The sequence below is a fragment of the Carettochelys insculpta genome, chromosome 12 (genome assembly GCF_033958435.1).
Source record: "Carettochelys insculpta isolate YL-2023 chromosome 12, ASM3395843v1, whole genome shotgun sequence".
In the NCBI taxonomy this organism is placed as follows: Eukaryota; Metazoa; Chordata; order Testudines; family Carettochelyidae; genus Carettochelys; species Carettochelys insculpta.
Genome location: NC_134148.1, coordinates 37,945,881 through 37,970,696, shown reverse-complemented (window position 1 = coordinate 37,970,696; position 24,816 = coordinate 37,945,881). Strand labels below are relative to the sequence as shown.

Sequence of the window (24,816 nt, the reverse complement as noted above, 5' to 3'; positions counted from 1 at the left end):
TGACTCCAGCTTTTCTCTTGGTGTCAGGAGCGTAGCATTCGTTGTTTTCTCTATGCGTAGTTGGAATATATATTTTCACTGCTCTCCCCTCTGCAAGCACTTTCCTTCTTAATAGGTTTGGTGTTGCATGTCTCTGCCTGGGCTTATCCCTCAGAATTGACTGGGCTGGTTAGAGGCATCAGCTACACTCATTATGAGGCCTCTTGAAAAGCGCTGCTTGTGTATGTCTATGCGTAGAGCTTCCCTCAGGCTGCTGGCACCTGGGCTATCAGCTGATCTTCTGGAATCCTTGGCTTTGTCTTGATTTCAGTGTATTTAGCTAGTAGATGTGCAATCTGCAGCTCTGCAAGAGGTTTCGTTTTTCCTTCCCCACTCCCTTGCACATACTGCAGTTTCACGTTTTCCAGATCTGAATAGGCTCATGCTTATCCACTTTGGGCTGTGTCAGGATATTGAACATATAGAAAACATGCTATAATCTTCAGTATTGTCCCTTTAACTCTCCCAGTGCCAACCGGGTGCATTCTGCAGACAGGACTGTGGTTGTCTGTGTGAGTCCTGTCCTTCAGACCAAGTAGCAACCTCCTTCTCCACCTACCAACCCGTAAGTGCTTTGGTCCATTCCCAGTTACTGTGCCCTTTCTGCCATTGAAATGTCTTGTGGGAAATTAATCAGAGTATCGTGGTACCAGAAGTTGCAATCAGTCACTGCTTTCCTGTCTGGTTTTGGACAAAAGAGCACGACATCCTGGCAGATAACTGTTTCTTGCTGGTGGTGAGGGAGGAGAGTTCTGCATTGGGTAATGAGGTTCCAGGAGATGTTATCTTAGCCAATGAGGTAGCAAAGAGCACCTGTCTCTAGTCCCGTGTTGGGCTGTGTATCTCCCAGTCCATCCGCAACTGAGCTGTGATCAAAACAGGATCCCCATGATCTATAGACATCATCTGCTAAAGAGAAAAAGCCTTCCTGAGCTTGTTGGGATTTGCATAGCTAGAAGCTGCACTTGCGAACATCACAATTAGTGTATTATTTATTTTTCTCTCTATAAAATTCACAAAATCCAGCCACTGAAAGAGTCCGCTCTTAAGGTTATCTGTGTATGAACCCTGTACAACAAAGATCTACTGCTTCTTCCTTGCAGGCAAGTAATAAACATCAGAGCAAAGGCAGTGGGAATGTGCAGTATAGTATCTCAGAGAATTGTTAGTATGGATGCTATACAGGGGAGAGTCCCACAAAACAGGAGGCAGGTGTGCATGGGCCATGAATGTATATGCTGCATGAGGTACCGGCTGCATTGCCAGCGGTAGATGGTGAGCGCTGTACTGAAGTGCAAAGCTAGTTAAGCCTTGTGAGTGGGAAGGATTGAAATTTGTTTTCTTATAAACTATGTAGGCGCAGATTCCAACCTAGCTCTCCTGTATGGTCTGTGAAGGGAAACGAAGCCACCAGATGGCAAGTCCTCTCCTCAGTCCCAGTGGAGGCTATGTGTCACTCCACCTCTGGTATTTTGAAGGCATCCATTGTCCCCATAGTAGGTGTGGTTGTCTAGTACCTCACTCTTCTCAGAGGAAATCCCTTATTCCATCTCTGCATTAAATGGGATTGGAAGGGGCTGAAAAGAGGCATGTTCTCCCTGGATGAGTTGGGTGAGGGTAGTTGGAAGCATCATGGTAACAGGATTGGTCTCCCGTGTGGTGGCAGTGTTCCCACAATGAAAGAGGTGGTGGTGGTGTTCCCACAATAAAAGAAGTCTGGGGAAATTTAGGCAGATGCCAAAGGGATCCTTGGAGGGCAAAAGCCACTGGTTTAGAACATCAGAAAGGAAGTGCTTCCATGAGGAAACTATACCCCTTCAGTAAAGAGCTTCACCTGCAAAACATAATTGTACATAAAGGTCAGATGGACTTCAGCTTTCAATAGCACTGTTCTGCCAGGCTATACATGGCTGTGTTCCTGGCCACTAGCTTTTTCACTTTCACACTGCAACTTACTTGGCACTCTGTGCAAACTCTTATGAGAGCCTTATAGGGCAGGATCCTCAAACCGATACATGTTCATTCTCCAGATAGCTTCTGCTGCATCTAGCCTCATCAGCTTTCATCTTAAATTTTGTAAATGTCTGTAGAAACTGCCTTCACCATGCCTGGAGGTTTGTGAGTACCAAAGGTGCTGACCACGGTGCTGTGATCTCTTAGCTTTGCCAGAAAGACTAGGATTTATAATCTGAGCCTGGCACTAGTGTGTGAATCACATGAGCTAATAACATCCAGTGAAGAGATGGACAGTAGTTCAGATACAAGATCACATTGCTGGTGAGAATATCACTTGATATTTCATCCTATTTATTTAGTACCATGATAAAAGCCCTCTGAAGTCACTAGAAAGATTCCCCTAGATTTTAGTGGGATTTGATTCAGGATCCAGTAGAGAGACCTAGGACTGAAATATTTTTGGCAACTGTGTCTACCAGGCCTGGCCCCATAAAGTGTTGTAGCAGGCTCTTGCATTGCGAGTTGTACGTGCTGCCTTCCAGCTCACATGGCAAAATACCTCTTTTTTTTTTTTTTTTTTTTTTTAAATGAAAAAACATAAAGGGCAGGATCTGTCATGCAGCTGAATAAACCATGGCTTTCCATGCTGCAATTCACCATAGTCGTGTGTGTGTATGTGTGTGTGTTTGTGTTCTCACTCTCTGTTGCTGACTTCTTGGCTGTTTGCTGTGTAGATAACCATATAAAATGTCTGATTACTTCATTATTCCAGAGTGACATAAACTTGGTTATGAAAATAAGCATCAGTAGTCATGGTGTCCATAAGATGTAGTCTCAGTTGATTTAAAAAAACCCAAAAGCTTGACCACCTACCTCTCTTGAAGACCTTGATTCCAGATCCCATACTTACAAATTGGCTGTTTAGCTCTTATTTATTTAACTTTTGTTAATTAGCAGCAAATAGGCACCTCTAGATCATGAGGGCCCTCCGTTTATCCACAAGTCACCTTCTGACATGTTCTATGGATGAGCTACATTTAAGCGTCTATTTCAGCATAATAAACGGGGGGTAAAAACCTTTTCATTAATTCAATGTTCTTAATGGCTACGTTCCTTGTGAGCAGGTTGCACGTTCTTCCATTACCTTCTCCCCAGCTATGCGAAGTCCATATGCTCTGCCTGTGCTTTTTTCCCCTCCACCCAACTCTCCCTGGGACTCTTTTCATGCTACTCCAGCTGTTTCTGCTTCTGATCAGTTACTCGGCGGCTGCATGCTTTTCCTGGGTCGTTCACTTCATGCTGTCTGCATCTTGCGCTATCCCCATCTCCCACCTTTCTTCCAGGCCTAACAAGCTGCTCCTAGCCAGCGTCTGCCTCTGCCATTTCTTTATTTTAACCCCATTGGAAGCCTTGTGTCCTGCCAGATTTCAGCATTTTGTAATGAAATGGTAAACACACAGCACCTGAGTCGCAGGTCAGCATTTTTCCCATCATAACTTCATTTCAAACACTGAGAAAGATTCCTGATATTGACATAGACTTGGGACTGGAGAGCTCAAGGTTAGTTAATGTGATGTATCCTTCTGCTCCTAGATTGCTGGTTCAAATCAAGTTCCAAGTCAGTAGAGGTTGAGAATTGTGGCCCTCTCTCCTCAGTTTGAAGGTCAAAGTATGTGTAGTAATTCAGGCTCGGATCCCAGTGGCAGGCATGCATATCACAAAACCCATCACCCCACCTGGCATCTTTATCATTCAGGGGCCATGGAGACGGAGCTCCTTTCTCACCCTGGAGTTCCTGGTGTTTTACCCCAACACATTTTTCCAGTCTTTCCTGCGTCATGGCTTCCCCTTCTCTTCCCCCTCCCAAAAACTTATGCTTGCTGACAGTACATTCCTACCAATCTCATCTCTCCTCACGTCTCCACCGCTGCAGTGTGGAGCGGAGTGAGTGGAAATAATCACAGGGAATTTTCAAATAGCCTATTATCAACTGCAGAGCTACAGCTGTTCAAAAAATTTAAACCATCACTTAAAGTTAGTTCCTCTCCCACTCTGTTCCCCAGCATTATTTTAAATCTCAGATTCCCTGCTTTTAATAGGAACCCTATTGATTGCCAGAGTGGTTCTGGTGAGCACTTGTGTGCATGCTCTTAAGCACGTTCGGGTCTGATCCAAAGCCTGTTGAAATGGCTGGGCGCCTGCCCATTGGCTTTGATGGGTTTTGGCTTGGGTTTTTAAAGGATAACTGGAATCTTTGGAAAACACACCGGGGTAAACAAGATGTGCAGCTGACCTCTGTTAACTGCCTAGAGGAGAATGTCAATGAATGACTGGAATAAAACAAGTGCATTCATTTAGTGTTGCTACAGGAAAAACAAAGCAAATGGATTACATTTAGAGAAGTACAGTTACGTGCTGAGTGGGTGGAAGGAGCCAGAAATTAAACGTTGGAGTCCAGCCTCCCACTTCACAAGACTCCACCATAGACCTTCATATAGAACATGTAATACGGTGGGGGCTTTTGCGAGGTGCTGTTTTTAGTGATCCGCTGGAAAACTGCGTATGTTTTTAATTCCTAGTTCTGGGACTTTTAACGTGTGGTTCTGCAGAGCTAAAGATTGTAAAATAGGCAATTGTCCTATCCATTATCCTCTCCAAGTGGTTCCCGATGGAATCTCCTCTGTTACCATTTTTGATAACTGCCTGTCCTGGGATTTAAATGTCAAGCTGTTTCTTTCTGGGCTGATGGATCAGCCAGCAATTGTTCTTCTATAGGCCAAACTACTCTACCCTGTGCCACCCTGTTGCCTTTGTATCATATATCTTATTTTTGCGGTGTCTGTCCATCTGTCTGTCTGGGCAGCGTTCTACCATGTTCCCCTCCTCCTTACTGTGCCATCCCCAGCCCCTCCCATGGCCAGTGCACGTCCCAGCCCAGCCCCCAACAAAGCCCCTTCCCTGGCTAGCATTGGGCCTAGCTCACCAGTGGAGACCCCCCCCTCACACACACACTATACCAGTCCCAGCTACTCCCACAGCCAGCATGGGGCCCAGCCCCCCAGCAGAGCTTTTCCCCCACCTGGCGATGGCGCTGTACAAGTTTGTCTAGAACTTTATTCTAGCCCATCTTCGCTTTCAGGCGGAGCTGCAACAGGGGCTCCAGCGCTTTATTGTTTGTGCTCTAGAGTTCCTAGAGGCCCTGTTCAGAATCAGCCCCCCCATTGTGTTGCACTCCGAGCAAATCCAAAGGCAAGCATGTGTGCAACAGAAAGCTGAATTTCACTGTGTGTTTAGATCTTGGTTAAACAGTTGTGTGCTGATGCATGTTCCAGCAGCGAACCAAGCTCCAATTCGCACAGCTGCACTGGTTCAGCAATGCTAACAGGAATAATATGCGGTGAACTTTACGTTTGTTGATAGATTAGCGAGATATGACTGTGAGTACACGGAAGGGGCATAGCTGTTGGGTAATGTGGTGCTGTTTTAATAGTTGCTTTTCATTCTGAAACCACACATTGTCTCTGTTTTATTGAGGTTTCTGTTAGTTTAAAAGTAGAACCCTCTCTGCAAAATATTTCATTGACCCGAATAACCATGTCTAATTCCCTGTGAATGTCTAAATAACGGGTGAATTAACTGTTTGCAAAGGAAATGCAAAACACTGAGTTAGCATTGGCACTGCTGATAAATCATGAACACACAGAGCTTCCCCTTCTTTCTTTTTAATGGAAATAAATTGGGGAGAATGTCATTAGCGCAGAGAACCAGCATGGCATTATATTTACTGCATGTTAAGGAATAGCTCTTCCCTTTGATGTACTTGGGAAAGTTTGACATTCAGAAAATAGCTTGTGGGATATGCCTTAGTACTAGAGTCACTCTAAGGTATAGTAACTACTATACCCTACTTTTCCCAGTGCTAATTAAAACAGGCTCAGAAGGTGTCCTGGACTTGTATTCTCCGATAAACCTAGCACTGAAAAGGTACAAGCAGTTGCTTTGGAGCATTGTGATCTGATCCTGAGCTTGTATAAATCACCATAGTGCTTCATACTTCAGTGGAGGTCTGCTGATTTACATTAACCAAGGATCTAGCCCTTTCTGCTTACAACTTGCTCAACAGCTGCTGTTTAAAATCTGGGATTTCTCCATAAATTTGTCCATTTAAACAAATATGCAACTTCCCTCATCTGTAAAGCGATCTTGGTTTTGAATCATTCTGTATGGGGATTTTACATATACACTGTAGGCCCAAAGCTGAAATTAATGCATTTTAGCCTCTACAGTTTCCTTAAGAGAAACTTTCTGAATGCAAGTGTCGGAGGGGTTGCCGTGTTAGTCTGGATCTGTAACAGCAACAAAGGGTCCTGTGGCACCTTACAGACTAACAGAAAAGTTTTGAGCATGAGCTTTTGTGAGCAGACCCACTTCATCAGATGCTGGTCTTGGGATGCTCAATAAAACCAGAGACAGGAATGTCTTAGTTAGTAACTTCTACTCCTGTTTTCTGCGAAAGAAAAGATCCAGGTTTCGAACATATGCTAAGAATAAATAAATAAAAATTAACGAGAAAAGCAAAATATATCTTGGATAAATGGGTTCAGGTAAAACCCAGCTCTTCAAACGTTATAGCGAAAAGCTGATCACATCCTGGCTTAGGCAAAGGGGTGTTAGGAAAACAGGCTTTAGTAGACAAATGTCTGCCTTGACGGAAATGCCCTGGGAACCAACAGGTGATTGGTTTAATCAGTTGCTTATGTTACCATGTGTTCTGTTATTTCTGGGCCAGATTTTCACCTGTAAACTCTGGTCAATGCTTGGGCATTTGAGGATGGACCCAGTGCAGCGAGAGGCCCCAGGAGGGATTCTGGCCAGCTCCATCAGAATCCCTCCCTGGGGGACTCACTGTTAGTAAGACATTGTGATACCTGTTATAGAGCTGTGCTGTATCCCTTCTCAGGACATTCAGCCCCTCTGGACTCAGTGGTGAGCATGGCCCTGGGGATTATGTCTAGGCTGTACCAGGTTGCTGGCCCTTACAGTGGCACTAGTTGGAAACAATTGCAACACTCGCCCAGTAGGGGTGTTTAAATGCGAAACCGGTTAGCATGAGTGTTACTGTTATGCTAATTGGTAAACTGCAGTTGTGGCCAGCGGGCCGGGCAGTGGGACTCCACAGCCAGGGTGGGTCTGGCAGCAGGACCTCAGTTAAAACAGTTGACCAGTTAAGCCCTAATGTTCAACTGTGCCACTCTACCTGGGGCTCCACTTTGTCCTTCTGCTGTCTCTGATTTGCAGCTTCCCAGGTGTCCAAGATGAAATAAGAGAATGTTTGACTTCAGCGACAGCTTGGCAGTCCAAAGGCTATGGATGAAGTCTCTACCTGAGCTACACTTCCCAACCAAGTACCAACGGACCAAGCTCTCATGCTAGTAGGAGAGTATCTGGCTTGCAGAAGAAGAGAACTGCTCCTTCTCTCTGCCTGTGTAGCTAGAGAAACTGGAGGTGGTGGGAGACATGTGCCCCTTCAGGGGGTGTTTCTGGGTCTCACCTTGCTGATGTCTAGGACAAAAGGGAAGCAAAGGAGCGATGTGATACTATTTAGCATGTCCTCCACCTACCAGTATATCAACTGCATTTTTCCCAGTGGAGTCAAACGTTTTGTTCGTACCTGCTCATATCTTTACCCTTGCAAATCCCTTTATACAATAGGTCTTTGTCCTCAATGGTATTCCTGCTCCACATACCTCTCACTTAGCACTTTGTACCTATTTCTTTCATGTGTCCATTGCTCCCTCTTTCAGATCATTAACAAAGCTTTGAAATAAGATCTAACCTAACTCCCGACCCGGTGGTGTCCTCTGCCAAATGCAATTCAATAGTCTTTTATTTTTGGTCTTTTAGCCAACTTTCAGCATCAACAGGAATTCCTCTTTTCCACAGAGTTCTCGTGGCTTTGTCTTGTAGAGTGTCCTTTGGTTTTTAGAACGACGCTTGCTAACAAGGAAGTACTTAATATAAAGTTGGGTTTATAATTAACTATTCAGTTTAAATCTCTTAACATAAAGCTAGTACTTTGCTTTGGTCCTCCCTTAAAGCTACCTTTTGGGGTACTTGCTTTTGCCCATTTCCCCCACTCTTTGTATCTTTTTTTATTTTATTTTATGGTGTTGATTTTGTACTCTGTGTAGCGTTGTGACCAAAACTCAGTGATGCCTTTCCAATAAACTAGCAATGATAGACCTTATTCATGGCTTTGGTGGCAATTCAGGAATTTAGCAGATTTCATCAAGGTGAGTAGACCAGCACCTCATCTCAGATAAGCAGTACGCAGGTCAGCAGGTTTAACAGAAGTGGTTCTCAACCTTTTTTCATTTGCAAGACCCTTAAAGTGGAGATGCAGATCCCTGTGGAAATTCCAAGTGGAGATGGGGGGGCCCCTTTGGAAATCTGTTGTTTGTACATAGTCAAATTTTGTTCAGTCAGTTTTCAGTGCATGTCCTCTGAGGAGCTGATCGACAGAGGCCGCTAGTCTCTGACCTCTGCGAACCACAGGCTGAGAACTGCTATTTCAGCCAATCCAGGGAACTGGAGAGTAGCCTGTGTCCCTAAGCTTTTGTGTTCAAATTAGTTAATTTAGCTCCGAATCAGCAATGAGTGGTAAAGGGGTAATGTCGTTTGGGTGTCTCTCTGAGTAAGGTTCTCTCAAAGCACAGGGAACCTCAGCTCAACTATCTGCATCATGTCCTAGTACACACAATTTTTGATTCATGGTTTTGGGAAGATTTGTCTCTATTTGGGTATGCAGGAGCACTCTTCTGTGGAGTTGTCCTGGTCTCAGGAGTTGAAAACCTGCTTGGAAAGTCAGGGCATGCATTTCTCCCAACTCTCAGTATGATATGAAGGATGGGAGACTGTCTGGACAGAAGTGAATCAGGGAGCTATGAGACCATGAAGGTAAATCTTACAAAGCGCCAAGCTTAGGCTGAGGGTTTTATTGTGTTACTACTAGCACCAAACTCTCTGTGAGGGGTAAGAAGAGCCAGATTCTGCCATCTGGATGCCCATTGGATAGTACCTTACCAACTGATATCCACTTGTTTTCTTGAGGGGGTGAGATACTGCCCAGTAAATTGCTGTACCTTAAAATCTGTGCACTATGCTGAGGATGGGTTTTGGACTCAGTAGCATTAGAACCAAGATCTTGTACTAAAAGATCGTTTTTGCTCTGTGGAAAATATCCTGGGAAATATTGACTTCAGTCACATAACCCTAAGAACAAAGACAACATTCAGAAAATTTGGTTTCTTTCTCTTAAGTCAGTGTTGCAGGATTCTCTGCCCCAGGTCATCAGCCAAATCTTCTGTCCCAGGTCACAACCGTCCTTCACTGAGCTGTCCTTAACCGAAGCACCTCTCAACCCCCCACACTCTCCTACAGCCTAGTACCCTGCCCCAAGCTCCCTTCTGCACCCAACCTTCATTCCAGCTGTCCAGAGAAAAGTGCAGCCCTTAACCATTTACCAAGTTCTTGGAGTGCCCCACCCCATCAAAAATTATTGCCCATCCCTCTAATAGATTGTTAACTAATCACTGTGTGTCAGACAGATTGTGCTTGATAGTAACATTTTTGCTGTGCTTAAAACCCGCAGTGGTTGAAAAACATGCATAACCTTGAGCTTCTGCTTCTAAAAATTATACTAAGTATAACTTTGTTAGAAATAATAACATCCCTGGAGCTAAACCTAAAATAATAGACACAGCCAGGTAATTTTCATTTTAAACTAAAAATAGCATGAGTGGTGGTTTAATCTAAGCCATAATTATCAAATTGCTGAAGCTGGTTTTGGTTCATCAGAACTGGAAACTCATGCTGCATTTATGTTTTGAACATTGGAATCCCAAAACTGCTGAGAAGCAAAGACAGGGGAATGCAAGCTGAATATAAAAACATATGGGAGACTCTGATTTGTAGAGTAAAGTTACATCTTGGGAGTCCAGCCTCTTGCGGTGCCCATCTAGTTGGAAGCTTATATGATAAGATGCTCTTCTCCCAAGGAATAAACAGGTATTTGTCTGTACTCTGTTATCAGCTTCGGCAATTGAGAACTGAATGCTGATTACTGCTATTTTGCCTGCACTGAGACACTTCGCTTCATGTGAGGCATCTTTTGTGAAAATCCATAAGTCAGTTTCCATGCTGTGTTAGGATCAGGGTAGAAACAGAAGGAAAGACATTAAGATGGATAAATATCATTTATCAAAACAGGGTGGAGTTTGTACTCTGTCCTACATCAGGTGGTAGCAAAGTCTGTTTGCGCATGGGATTGAAAATCAGTATTTTTAGTTTCTCTCCATAGCTCTGCCACAGACTCATTGCGTGAACTTGAATTAGTCACTTATTCTCTCTCTTGCTTGAGGTTTTCCCATGGTAAAAAAACTCTCAATAACATATGGCCTCACAGGTGCATGGTTGGTGGTGAGGGGCAGTTATGTGATATTTGTGAAGCCCTTTTGAGGTCTTAAGGTGAACCAGAGTTTAATTTCTCAGGTGGGTGTGCAAATACTTGATATACATTATTTGTTCAAATGAACTGGCATGAGTGAAATGTTGTTCACATTTTTAATGGGTTGGGGCAAAAGGTGTCTTTGTATGCATTTGTATAGCACTTAGCCAAATGGGTCTGGGATTCTGGGTGGGTTGTCCAGGGGCTTCTGAAATAGAGACGCTTAATAATACTGTAAATCTGGAAGTCACCACTTTTAAGTCAATAGAATTACTCCAGATTTACACTGGTACAAGAACAGTTTGGTTCCATGTTTAGTAAGGATTTTACTTCAGTATTTGTTGACCATACTCATGATTTTAGCTAAACTTGTTCACTAGTTCTGGGCAAGTACTGCAAAATTTTCCACAAATAATCTCTTTGATATTCAGTGCTTCAGGCAGGCTACATCCTTTCTGAGCATTTGCTTTCTGTGAACCCTCAAGTAACTGAGTTTTACAGAGAAGCACATTTCAGGTTGCATGATCATTCCAGAAACCACTTTTTGCATCTGCGTTCATAAGAATTCAGTCAGACGTACTTGTGGGTTCAGCTAATCAGGGAACAGAAGCAGTTTGTGCCATGTAATTTCTCAGCACTATCTCTCCAGTAAAAATCACTGGTGGAATTTAGATTATTTCTGGCAGCTACTCAGAGTGAAGTGTTAACTCTCAAGCCAAAGAGCAAAATATTTTTTTTAAAACTTAATTGTGCATTATTTGATCATTTCTACTTACTTTCCACTTTGTTTCACTTACACTAGTCAGAATGTCATTGTCAGGTGCACTGGGAAATGACAAGCCAGCTGTATCTGTTTTTTTTTTTTTAAACCAAACAGCATGGGGATGAGCCATGATGATGACCATTTGTCCTGCGCAGGAAGATCTCACATAATGTCCGGAGAATGGGTGAAGGGAAGGAATCCCAGTGACCTTTCGTGGTCTTCCTGCAGCCGTGATGACCTTGAAAACTTCCTCAAGTAAGACCGTGATGAGCAGTGAAGACCCCATATCACAGAGAACTGGGGTTGTGTCTGAAATTGCTTTTGTTTCAGCGTCAGTGTATGCATGGTTGAATGCATCTCCTTTGTAGTGCCCTTCAGCCTTGGGCTCCCAGAGGATAGTGGCAGAGAAGCAGAAAACTGATTCTCCCCCTGCCCTGCAAAAAAAAAATTTCAGCACACTGATAGTTTGAAAAGAATCCCAGCTCACTTCCACTATAGGAATGAAACTCGTGATGACAGGACCCTCTTTCTCAAGTTGTAGAGAAGGAAGTGCCCTAAAAGAAAAAAAAAAATCAAACCTCCCTTTTCAACAACTTCTGCCAGCCTCTTCTGGTAGCCCAATTGTTTTTATGGAAGCCAAAGAGAACTCATTTCACTGGGAGTTAATTTTGAGTCATTCCCTCCTCTCTATGTGCACATGATTTTAAATAGTTCACTGTGAACTTTTTTCCTACAAAATCTGGTCTTTAGTTTATCCTCATTCAGAAAGAATTCAAGCCAGGCCAATGACTAGCTCATAGGCCATCATTCAACAGAATACACACCCAGCTTCTGCTACATCTTCTTAATTAGAGGTTGGACCTCTCTAATCTGGACTTCCCTCATCTGGCAACGTTCCTGGTCCAGCATCAATGGGTGCTCCAGAGTTGGAACACTCATGGGGAAAAGCCCGGGAGCTCCATGCTCAGGAACTCCTCCCCTGCCCTTCCAGAGCTTCTGGAATGCCACAAATAGCTTATTTGTAGTGTTCAAGTTCAGGAAGGGAGAGGAGCTGGGATGGGACGTGCTGAGGGAAAGAGTCAGGGCAGAGGTGAGGCCCAGAGGCCAGAAGCACAGGTTGGTGGCTGGCAGCAGAATCCAGGGGCTGGGAACAGAGGCCCATGATTGGTAAAAGAGCCCTGTGGCCACCAGGCTGCAGTCCCAGTTCCCAGCCACGGGGCTCTGCAGCCACCATACCACCTCCCCAAGCATCCTCCCATCCCTGCTCCATCAGTGCTGGCCCTCTTCTGCTATTGGAGCAGAGTCCCCTGGATGGTGGCAGCAGAGGAGCCTGCACTGACCTCCTCAGGTCTGGCAAATTCCCTGGTTTGGTTCTCAGTGAGCCACAGACGCCCTCCCACGCATTTAATCTGAAGCAGTTTGGACCCACCATGCAGGATGATTTCTCAGTAATTATCCCGCATGTTTTAGCACCTGTGCCTCTGCAAGAGTCTTCATGTACAAGGTCTGAGGGCATGTCTGTACGGCAGGTCAGTGCACAGCAAGCTGGAGGGTAAGTAGAAAGCACTCCACTGTGCCACGTGCTGTTCACTAGGGAACCTTTAGTGCATAGCAGCAGGATGTGTGTGAACACTAGAACACTGGCCCACTAGAACACTGTAGATTTACACCTCAGCATGCTGCATGTTGACTTGCCATATGGACCAAACTTTAGAATCCGTCACCCTATGATGTTCCCAAAGTATTTAGTGTGTACCTCTCATGTACGTGGTCCCTGTGTCCTTCCTCCCCTTCATTAGTTTTAGAGAAGCTTTCCAAGATGCTACTAGTCACAGTTTCAGGGTTAACTGCACCTTTTTCCACATACCTCTGTTCTTCCACAAGGTTTCAGGCATCAGGTTGTCAACTCTCCTGAGGGAGAGCTGCACCTTTCTCCAAACAGGCTCTCTACACCTTGCTGGTTTCCACAGCAGCTCTCACCAGAGTCCCATACCTGTGGTTAACCTTTCTCCATGGCTTACAACCATGCACACAGCTTACAACCATGCACACAGTTTACCACCCAGCCTTCACCTGCAAAGAAGGAAAACAAAAAAACAAATGAACCTACACACATGCTGAAAGCTTACCATAGGTCACCCCTATTTCCGACATAGGGCTGTCTGTCTTCAAATCCCTCAGCTAAGTTTGTGCTGGGTTACCAGTTCATGTCAGGTTTTGTATCACGACGCATATCAAGTGTGGAACATTCCAGTCATTACCTTTTACCGTCTGGGCCTTTACTTGGTGGCCTTCTGTGATGGGCAGTCACCCTTTGGTGTCCCTCTCCTGGTTTGGTGTTTGTATAACTGGTATTGTGGCATGTGCATTAACCACCCCTAGGGCATTCTTCTGGAAATCCATGTCCCACTGTATCACAGTGGTCTGCTTTCTGACACTTTGGAGTATAGTAGAGACAATCCAGTCCTGAGGCCAGTGTGGTTGCAACACAACCCCTTTTGTTATAGTCATTTGAACACCTTATTCTTCCTGGTCTCACTTCTGTCCTGCTATTCACTCTTCATATCGAGTCTCTAGCGGTCCCTCAATAATGAGTAGGACGTCTTCACGTCACCCTCCTATCTGTGAGTCTGTTGGTGGTTGATCAGCCCGATGCTGATCGCAGAACGGGCAGGTGTTTGTACCTGTTGGAGGGGCACAGGGCAATTTTTGATGCTCTGTTCTGCTTTTCCACCTCTCTTCACCTGCACTGTGGTGGGACCTCTCAGATTGCACCGTCCCCTCATGGATTACCATTATCTGACAGGGACAGTCTTGGGCAAGGTTCTCCCACGTGATGCTGCACTTTTTCATGTGTGCCTTCACCATGTCCTTTAGAAATACCTCACCTCATGCATCTCCAGACTCCATTTAGCAGGGCCAATAGTCACCACTGGCCTGGGGGCAAGGTGTGGAAGGGTGCAGCCCCATGACCCCAAAGGGGGCAGAGTCTTGGGCAGAAGGGGTGGGGCCAAGGACTGTCAGTCAGCATGGCACTGGGTCCTTCCTGCACCCTTCAGAAGCTGTGTGGCGCAGAGGAGTGACACCCCTGATCACCACCCCTGCTATTGTGGCGGTGTCTGAGAGCTCCAGGCCACTTGGAAATGTCCCTCTTGCTCCTGCTGTCCATGGGCCTGACTGTGTCTGCCCATAATGGCAACTTGACTGGGAAGATCTGCAGCTCAGAATCTTTGCTTAACAAAGGACGTTTCAGAATGGAAGGGAAGTCTTTTAAAAATTAACAGCTAAAAGCACCAGACCCTTTAGACAAAGACACCATGATCTCAAGTGAAAGGGAAGGAGACGCCTTCTCTGGGCCAGCAATGCAGCAGGCCAGTTTCAAAGGGCCTCTCTTTAAAGGTGTGTTTAACTCTTGTATCCTGTAGGTCCAAGGTGAGCACTTGTTTGCTGGTAACAGACCCCCGAAGCCAGTACGCTGTGCGGCTTCTTCACAAGCTGCCGGGGATGCACTACAGTGCGGATGAACAGTGCCAGATCCTGTTCGGGACCAATGCCACTTTCTGTAAGAATATGGAGGTAAGGCTTCCACTCAGGGCCAAGGGCGGCAAATGGGAGGCAAGGTGTGAGCTCCGGATAAAATGATTCAGTACCTCCAGCTGAAAGTCACAGTGGGATTTTCAGCAGTTCTCACCATCAGCCTAATGTGGTCTGGCTGAAATCGAATGAAAGAACCGAGTTTGGCCAATGCCGAGCACTTTTCACAACTCTGCTCATGGTGATAAAGCTGAAATCCTAGTTCCAGGTCTTGAGGTCCATCCTGATTGAGTTCGTACTCCGTTTTCACTTGGGCACAACTCCCACTGAAGTCAGAGTGCCAGAACACTGAGCAGGAGGCTGTCCTCATGCTATTGCCAGTTCATCTGGAATTGGGGTGTAGCAAAAGTCACGCCAAGTGAGCCACCTCCCAGCTCTGCACACTAGAGAGGTTTGTATTGTTTGGATTAACATTTGGGGCTTTGTTCCCCTGGCTACAAATTATTTAAGTGCTGCTGGTAGGAGCTATATGACTAACGTGAAGAAATGGTCAAGTATGAACCACTTAAGAGCTCTGTCCTTCTCTCATGTCTACTGCGGAGGCTGTGTGTGGGACTAGGAGTCCGAATTCTTAGGTTCTGTTCTTAGCTCTGCCATTTACTCTCTGTATGGCCTTGAGCATGACACTTCACCTGGCTGCAGCCTGCTTTCCCCTATTTTAGGTAGGGATGACGATTGCACTTGTGTGGCTCTGGGCTTGGAGAGCTATGGATGGAAAGATCTAAACACTTATCAAATTGATGATGATGATACTACCACCGGTTGGTGGCATTTTATCCTACCGTATGTTGTATGAAGTCATAGATAGAGTGGCTTGTGCCTTACCCTTTTTTTAACTAGGTAGTAGGAAAAAAAAAAGTGTTTGGTAAATCATTTCCCCATCTCGCTCCACTGTGTCCCTCCACTTCTAAAAAATTCTGGAACTTTAACCCAGTTTTATATATAGGTTTAATTATAATTGATTATTTTCTTTATATAAAAGGAAAGTAATCAATTATAACTAAAGTTTCCAAATACCAAATGAATAAAGCTGTTGAACATATGCAAGTGCTGGGAAAGAACTCAGTTTCACATTTGCTGTTTTATTTACTTTGGATATGGCAACAAGCCAACAAAGAACATGAAAACAATCCGTAACAAATCTGGATAGGTTGTGTGTTTTCTGGATCAGAGGGAGAAGTGCAGGCCATCCAGCTTGGAAGCAAGCTTTTAAAATGAGCACCCTTAAAGAATACCCTGGGTATAGTCAGGAAGATTTAGGTACCTACATATGAACAGGAGCTATGCTGCTTCCCCAGCTTTTGGAAGATGTTTGCTATGTGCATTGTTGCAGAAAGGAATTGTCATTCCTGGAGGTTTCACCTACACTAGGAAGTGCCATTTTACTGCTAACTAGTTTGCATTTCTCATGCTGAAATAGCATTTCCAGAAATAGTGTTCTTGAAACTCCTCATTCAGAGGGAAACCAGTAAGCACTATGTTCTGATAGGACAGGTAGCAGATGTGTGGGTCCCTGGAATCTTTACTAGTCTCAATGTTTGAAATGTTTAGAAAAGAAGTAAAGGAACCTTAATAAATATTGAAAAGGACTGTAGAATAGAAAAATTTCTGCTGAGAAGCCTGTGTTGTACAAGTGTTGGCTGCATGAAGTAAGTCAGTCAGATTAATTAGTATTTGTAGGAATTAATTATTGTGAGTGTAGGTTGGTTGTGAGCTCAGAGTTGACATCCTGTAAAAATATGTGCCATTAACTTTTTACACACCATTAAACCATGGTAAATATCTGCATGTGGTTCAGCTGCCAAGAACTGGTGTTTGCCTGCAGTGAAACTAAATTTATTATAGGAAATGGTCAATGTGAATTTTAAACCCTGGAAGGTTTTGTTACCTTCACCTTTATTTTTCTCAGGCCGTGTCCACAGAATGCTTGTGCTGTAAGTCTCTAAGCTGTCTGCGGAAATATGTACCAAAAAAAAAATTGGCACCAGTTGTTGGCATTAGTTATAGAAATTATTGGCGAACGTAGCTGTCTCCTCTTTTAGCCAATGGTAATGTGGTATTTTTAATTCAATAAAATATTATTAAAAAAATCCAAATGTACAAGTAATAAACATTTGACTGTAAATAATGTTACAAAAAGGAAATAAACTTCAGGAAATTAGCCTGCTCAATCTTTTTATGACTACATGCATCTTCTGTCTACATTCCTATTTAATAAAGAGAGCAACATTCTGACATTTCAGAAAGAGATAACTGATGGGCAAGCTAGGGGACCTATATTCAAAAATTTCCAATGATTGGGTGGATGACTCCAGAATATAGCCTTTTCTAGAAAAGGGTGCAAAACCTTCCTGTTTGAGAGAGCTTTCTTCATGGGAGGCACTCAGGTGCTATAGTGAAAAGTAACAATGTAAATATTAACAAAAAGTAAATAGTCTTAGGCCTGGTCTACAGTAGGGATCAAAGTTGTTCCCATATACGCAGTTTTAGCTGCGCCATTAGCCAAAATGTTCCCTGGTGCAAATCGGGGCTCTTTGGGCTTGTGCCAACGTTCCTTACTTTACCGGGTCGACAGCCGAGCCCAGAAGCGATTTTTTTTTTTTGTTTGTTTGTTTGCTGCGTCTTCACTTGTGGCAAAATAGATCTCTGGAGGATCAACCATGACGTATTAGCCTCTCCCCCAGCTCCTGGTAAGTATAGACATACCCTTAAAACATTCCATCTCACCTGTATCTTTTGATTCATTCCCACCCCAAAAACTCTTCCCAACTCTGTAATACTGGGGTAGGCAGAACTTGTGTTCTAAAAACCCAAAAATGAGTGGAGCAGTCACGCAGGCATGTTATAAAGCCTGATCCCATCTAAAGCTTGCTTGTGTTTTGTGTTCTCTCTTATCCCCAAGGCTCAAACTGAGAGTGGGGGAAGGTAGTTACTCCCAAGCCCCTCTAACAAACCAAGCTGCTCTGACCAAAGAGGTCAAAACTTAGCAGCACTCAAAAGAGCTCTTCCTGCTGAATCATTCCACTTCCTTAAGGTGTGCTTTTGTTCGGGAGTGAAACAGTGAACAAAGTGCACTGTCCCATGGTGCCATCATTAGACTTCAGAGTCCATGGCCCATTAAAATGTAGTTGTTCACAGTTCGTTCAGAGCTATTGTTTCTGCTGTCTACAGGCTGTGGCATCAGTTTTGCACTGGTTTGAATTTTTAAGATTTTCTTTGATAGCAGTGTGCGTTAAAGGCTTAGGCAAAGATTTCGAAAGACATCAAGCACCTGCCTCCCTTAGGCATGCCTGATAATCTCGATCTTAATGTATTGTTCTAATGAAAGCATAGATTCATTCTGGAATGCAAAATGGCAGCCTCTAAAAATGAGAGTGATTGCCAAACCACCATAAACTGCTCTGAGCCTGCTTCAAAAATCACAGCCCAAAAATGAAGGCTTGAGGAATAGCCACTTTGGGTGTGTCCCCATAGCAAAAACAGCCACCTGGCAGCATGTCTCAGAGCCTGGGTCAACTGACATGGGCTTCTGCTGCTAAAAATAGCAGAGCAGATGTTCCTTTTCGGCTGGAGTCTGGGTCCAAGAACCACCCTCCTCTCTGGGTTTCAGACCCTGGGTTACAGTCTGTAACCAAACACCTACGCTACATTTTGATCCCATGCTGCAAGCCAGGGACAGCTGATTTGAACTCTGTGACTCAAAGCCATAGTTTGTTCTTTTCCTGTGTAGGTGTACCTGGTTATGGCTACGCCTGGGTGACATGCTTTCCCATGTCTCACTTGGCATTTGCAAATAGATCAGAAGTCTGCTTACCTGCTGCTCTCCACTTACCCTTCTTCCTGAAAGCTCTGAACACTGTCAGGGCACAGAATCAGATGATAGATTTGTCCAGAGTCTCAGGGTGTAATCCTGACTGCATAGAGGTCAATGGGAGTTTTGTTGTCGACTTCAACAGAGACAGAACTTCACCCCAGATGTTTTCAGGAGTTACTAACAGACTAATCCCTAATTAGCACTGGAAAGGCTGTATCTGTCATAAATCCAAACTGGTTCTGGTATTTGTCACGTCTCTGGGGCTGATTCTCCTTTTACTTATATTGGTCTAAATCAGTGTTTTTCAATTGTTTTTTTTTATAAAGTAACTTTTTTTCAAAACAAAACAAAAAGTACCCCTAGACTTCTGACGTGGACCCCTAAGGCAGGAGTCTGCATCCGAAATAGCGAGAAGAGCCGTTTTTTCAAATTCATTTACAGTATCAATACTTCAGGAGCTGCAATGCAGGTGAATACAAGACATTCCTTAACAAATAATGTCAAACCAGACTTTTTGTCACCCCCTATTTTATGAACAGTGCCCACACGATTTGTACCAGCTAGAAAGTTGTTACTCCCCCTCTCCAGACTTAACCCACCTCAGCCCCAAAATCCATCCCCCTGGCCCCAAGCTTTACTCCCCATCCCGCAAACCTGCCCCCATCCCCAGGCTTAACCCCTCTAAGCCCCAAACCCACCCCCCACCTCTAGGCTTTACCTCTCTCAGCCCCCAAATCTGCCCCCCTCCCCACCCAGGATTAACCTGCATCAGCTAATGAGCTCCTCCAGCTACGCACATTGCTGCTGCTCCTCCATGGCCTCCACCTCCTTCTCAGTGGTGCTTTGTGGTGCCAGCAGGGGGCAGGCTTGCCCACCCTTCCTTCCCAGCTCTCCTGTGGGCTTAGCACTTCCCCACCTGCAGTGCAGACAGTTCTCTGCCCTGCTGTGCTGAAATAATGGAACTTAATTTAATCGGTTTAACAGCTGGATCCCTCCTGCCACCCTACTGGCCATTAAACCAATTACCTTCAGTTCCATTATTTCAGCCGCAGCTGGGCAAGGAGCCACAAGAGAAGTCAATGATGGCAGCATCCAGAGCCACAAGTGACTCCTTAAAGAGCCACCGGTTGTCAAGCCTTGCCCTCGGGGTTCGTGTACCACACGTTGAGAAACATGATCCTAAGGTAATCTGAGGTCTTTGAACATGTGCCACTCAACCTTTCCAGATTACTGTATAATTTTAAGGAGTCAGACTTGTTTTGCATACCATCAAGTTACATCTCGTTTGAAAATGATGTACTTAGAAGAACATGCAAAATATCACAGAAGATTTGCTGACATTCTACCGTCTTATCAAATAAATGAATTGGAATAGAAATGTTGTACTTACATTTCAGCATAAGTAGAAACAAGTCATTAACTGAATGAACTTTTACACTGTACTGACTTTACTAGTGTGGTGTGTGTTGTAAAACTAGGCAAATATTTAGATGAGTTGATGTAGCCACTAGAAGACCTGGGTCTGTCCCACGAAAGCTCATCACCTAATAAATTATTTTGTTAGTCTTTAAAGTGCTATTGGACTGCTTTTTTGTTTTCATAGTATATAGACTAGCATGGCTATCTCTGTGTTACTGTACTTGCAAGGGTATGTGTACCCCTGGTTGAGAAGCACTGGTTTAAATCACTAGTAACTCAGCTGAAGTTAATGGAGCTACACTGCTTTAAAATTAGCCTGCGATATAAATCAGGTCCTTCTTTGTAGCACAGTGTTCTCTGTGGATGGAAGAAAGGCATGTGGCCCACAAAGAGCCTGACTTGAAAATACACGTTTTATGGGAATAAAGGTGTTGTCCTGTGACCAAATACTGAACTGATTGACTGTGTGTGTGTTCTTAAAATCCATGAGCTGCTGACAGCATGATGTGCTATCAGAGATGCATAGGATTCTACCTTTTAAAACTCATTGCATCATCCAAGCATTGGTGCCTTATGGAGTTTGTTCTGGCCACCTACATTCCAAGTTTGGAAGGCATTTGACAATCAGCCAGACTGGCTGCCATTTCCCAGATCCACTGCCAAGCTTGTGAGTCCAGTCTTGTGAGTAGAAGACCCTGCGAAGAAGACCAGCACTACCCAAATCCCATATAAGCCATCAACATAGGAGTTAAGTGGTGGATAGACCCTGTGCATTTTTCTTCATTAATGCTGTCCTCAAAATGGAAGGCACAAAACCTTCATGACTGCTTCTCTCCCAGTTGAGATAACATTTCTGCCCCAGCAACACACAGGAACACATTGTTCACAAACTCATGTGAATATTCACTTGTGTGTTTAATCATGAGCATGGGGTTTATTTTTCAAGCTGGCATGCCTACTAACAGAGGCTTTTGGGCTGACATTATATTTATGGAAAAAAATGTGATTTGTATCTCTTGTATCCAGTGTTTGGCTTTCTGCTTTATGTGCCTTTTGGCTTATTTATTATTAGCGCATTTTTGCGGGTTTTTACATAACCATTATCTTTCAGTATTGTTTTGAGTCAAAACTGTACTTAGACTAAAATGGCATGCAGAGATTAACATTGCTGCAAAGAGGTTTTCTGCTTACCTTCGGATGTTGTTAACTCAAGTGTAGCCCAGAACTGAGCTTTTGAGTAAACAAGCTTTTAGAAAATCTGAGACCAGTAAGATGCATTTTCCTTAAATTGCAGATGCTTTTAAACAAATAAACTTCCTTTCAGCTTCCATACTGGAGGCTTCATGGGAAACATAGTCCCACTGATGTCACACAAATTTGCTTACCTAGCTGTCGTCCTGATCCTGTGAGGAGAGTTTTATATGTAATCCAGAGGCACTGAAACTATTCAGAGGGAGAATGAAGTCTGCTTTACAGCCTTAGCTAAGAGCCAGCTGGCTTTCTGCTTATGTAGTAGGAGGCTTATAGCTTTAGCCCCTAAAGTCCCAGGTTCAATCCCACCTGCTGGTGACCTGGGTCCATCAGCTTTACAAGTTGGGGCTCGAGCCCAGCTAAATCAGGAGGCCACTGTGGCTCTGTTGACACATCGGTGTTATTTCAAAATAAGCCGTTCCAGAATAGCTATTTCAAAATAACATAGCTACACATAAGAATGCATTTTGAAACAGCACCCAGTTATTTTGAAATAGCATGTCTAGACATGTTTTGAAACAGTGCCAATGGATGCCATTGTGGTTTATTTTGAAATAGTACTGTTCCATGTCTTAAGAGTGCCTATTTGGAAACAGCTATTTCGTTATTCCTCCTTCAGTGTCTGAGGTTTGAAATAACCCACCTGCTGTTTCAAATTTATTTCAGAATAGCACGTACATAGTGTAGACACTAACAAAGTTATTTCAAAATAACTTTATCTGGAAATAACTTTGCTGTGTGGCTGTAGCCTGTGTGATTGCAGAATGTACCTGAGCAAAGTCAATTATAAGCACAAGACCCGTGTTAAGTAAGTACAATGGTATGGGGTGAGTACTGACAAAAACTCCTTCTTGTAAGCCACCTCAGTTGCTGCAATGGAAGGATAGATATGAGCCCCTATTCAGGCTGGGACTGTGTCTATAGCTTTGACTGCAAAATACATACATGCTGTAGGTATGGTATTAATTACATAGTAGTAATAATAATTAATGATAGCACTTCAGTAATGGATAAGGTTGGATTGTTAAACATGCAGGCTGCATGCCTGGCAATTGTAAAGTAAAATGAGAAGATTTTCTTTTTTAAAACTTAATAATTTACATAATTGCCCTCCTATGTTTTATAGTTTTCCTAATGTGGGCTGTTAAAAGTGCAGCTATTTTCATTTGTCTTGTTTTATATGAAACAGAAGTGTCCTGTTTCACTGCTTCTGTACATTGCAAGACAGACCATTTTTCTCTTTCTTTTCGATGGAAATACTTTGTAGTTTTTAAAGAGAGAAGCAGAGGGCCTGCCTGCACTGCAGAGCCCCATTTACTATTATTGGAATGCTTCAGAAATTTTTGTAAGTGTTTCATTTTGGAGGTCTGTCAAAACGCATTCTGGTGCAGTGGTTTTAAAAAATATAAAAAGAAAAGGGAACCAAACTCAAATGATAAAAATACAGTTTGTCAATTTAAGAATATAAAAATAATAAACTCTTAAAAATAATAGAAGTGCCTGTTAAAAATCAAGCACTGGATTGTTTGGAAATCTTCCACTTTCTTATGAAGACAAGGTTAGATGTTGGAGGTGGGGGGAAGAATTAGTGTAGCCTTGTGATGTGGCATCTACAGCTGAAGTCTTAACTTCAACTAAATTAGCCAAAATGCTATTGAATGTCAGCCTGCGAACACAGTATAACAAGCCTTCTCTCAGACCTCTCCCATCAGCCTCTGGGCACTTCCCATCTGCAAAAGACTTCAAGAGAGAACTCTCATAATCTTCCCAACCACATCTGAACGTTGTGTGTGTGGATCTATATTTATTTTTACTATCCTTTTTCTCATTTCCCATGGCCATGAAACTTGATCTGTGACTTCGCTCTTCTAATTTCCCAGCTTTTAAGGGCTCTTTGACAGACAACAAAGTGTGGGGGGGGGGGGGGGGGGGGGAATGTTGCATGCTCTCTATACCAAACACAGAGCCTACGTGCTACAGGGCCAGTACTGCAATGCTCTGGGTGTTCATAACTTCCATTAAAACCTAGGGGACATCAAGTCTCTGGGTGGCTTCCAAGGTCGGGACCACAGTCTTTTTCAGGGTTGCAAAAGCAGCATTAAGGTGGGAGCCCTTCAGGTTGCCTCGGGGACCTACTCACTGCTCTGCGCATAGGCTGTGCCATGGTCAGGTTTATTCTGCACAGGATACAGGCTCCTGAGTTAGCACAGCCCGTGCTGCTGGCCATGCCCTTGAATCCCCATGCTGTGGCTCTGACCACAGAGAAACTGAGGTGTTTGGCTTGACATAATAGTTACGGGACTGATAACCCTTCTCTGAGCTGTAGCGTAGAGGGCGTGTGCTTATAAACTGAACTGCTCTCATAGGCTGCAAATGGCTATCCTAATACAACCATTAATAGTTTTGACATTGGTCAATTATCTGCAGCCCCTTTAGCACACACATGGTCCATAAGTGAATGCAGAAATCATTTACCAGTTCATTCAGTAAATCACACTGTTACTCTGTCTTGTGCCAGGTCCATTTGCTCCCCTGGTTTCTGAGATGGTAAAGATACTGACATGTCGTTAGTGAGACAAAGTGGGTGAAGTAATATCTTTGATTGGATCAACTTGTGGTGGTGAGAGAGACCAGCTTTTGAGCTGTAGAAGCCATCTTGTTTCTTTCCTCAACAGAAGTTGTCCAATAAAATATATTACCTCAGTTGCTGTGTCCCTCTAATATCCTGGGACCAACACAGCTAGAACTACACTGCATACATTACATGATACGTTTAGAGAGGTGTAATATGTTAGTCCTCTCCAAAGAAATCATGCAAATATTTTTAAGGTCCTCTCACGATATTGAAATTAAATTTGACAAAACACAAATGTGTACGGTGTGAAAAGTTTTCTTCATTGGAAGAGAGATGGTTGAGGTTGTCTTTTTCATTTCTAATTCTATGGTTCTGTGAATACTGAGTGCTTGTCTAAGAGGTGATCTAAAGCACGGAAAAGGTTTGGTGCTGTCATCTCTGGCATATAAGAAATAGGATAGAATTCACTCCTTGCAATAAACTAATATACCTGGTACATGAATATATTAGTTTGTATTAAAAACACTGCAGCTTGGTAAAATTATAGGGGTTACTTTTCTCAGTTCTTCCCTCTCCTGAAAAATATCAGAGGGGTAGCCTAGTTAGTCTATATCTTTAAAAAAAAAAAAAAAAAAAAAAAGAAAGGAAAAAAAAACTCCTGAAAGACTCCCACAGTGGGGAAAAATGGCCTTCAAAGTGGGCATAAAATCATTAGTCACTTCCGAAAATATTGACTGTGAATGTCTTCCATGTGTCTAGATGGCCAACTGCTATTCTCTTCAAATGCCCAATCATGCAACCTCTGCACAAGCAGGTAGTCTTGAGTCCCATGTATAGACATAAGGCACATCTACACTGGAAGTGAGTCTCAGAACTTGGGTCAACTGGCTTGAGATTTC

At 43.7% G+C, this 24,816-nt stretch overlaps 1 protein-coding gene across 1 annotated transcript in view; it reads left to right on the top strand.

The window, feature by feature from the left end:
- Nucleotides 1-24,816, top strand: part of ADAMTS17 (ADAM metallopeptidase with thrombospondin type 1 motif 17) — a 231,869-nt gene that overhangs the window by 80,209 nt on the left and 126,844 nt on the right. The window contains exons 6-7 of the mRNA XM_075006587.1: nucleotides 11,379-11,519; nucleotides 14,690-14,840. Coding sequence (XP_074862688.1) covers nucleotides 11,379-11,519; nucleotides 14,690-14,840 — 292 coding nt within the window. The remainder of the gene's footprint in view (nucleotides 1-11,378; nucleotides 11,520-14,689; nucleotides 14,841-24,816) is intronic.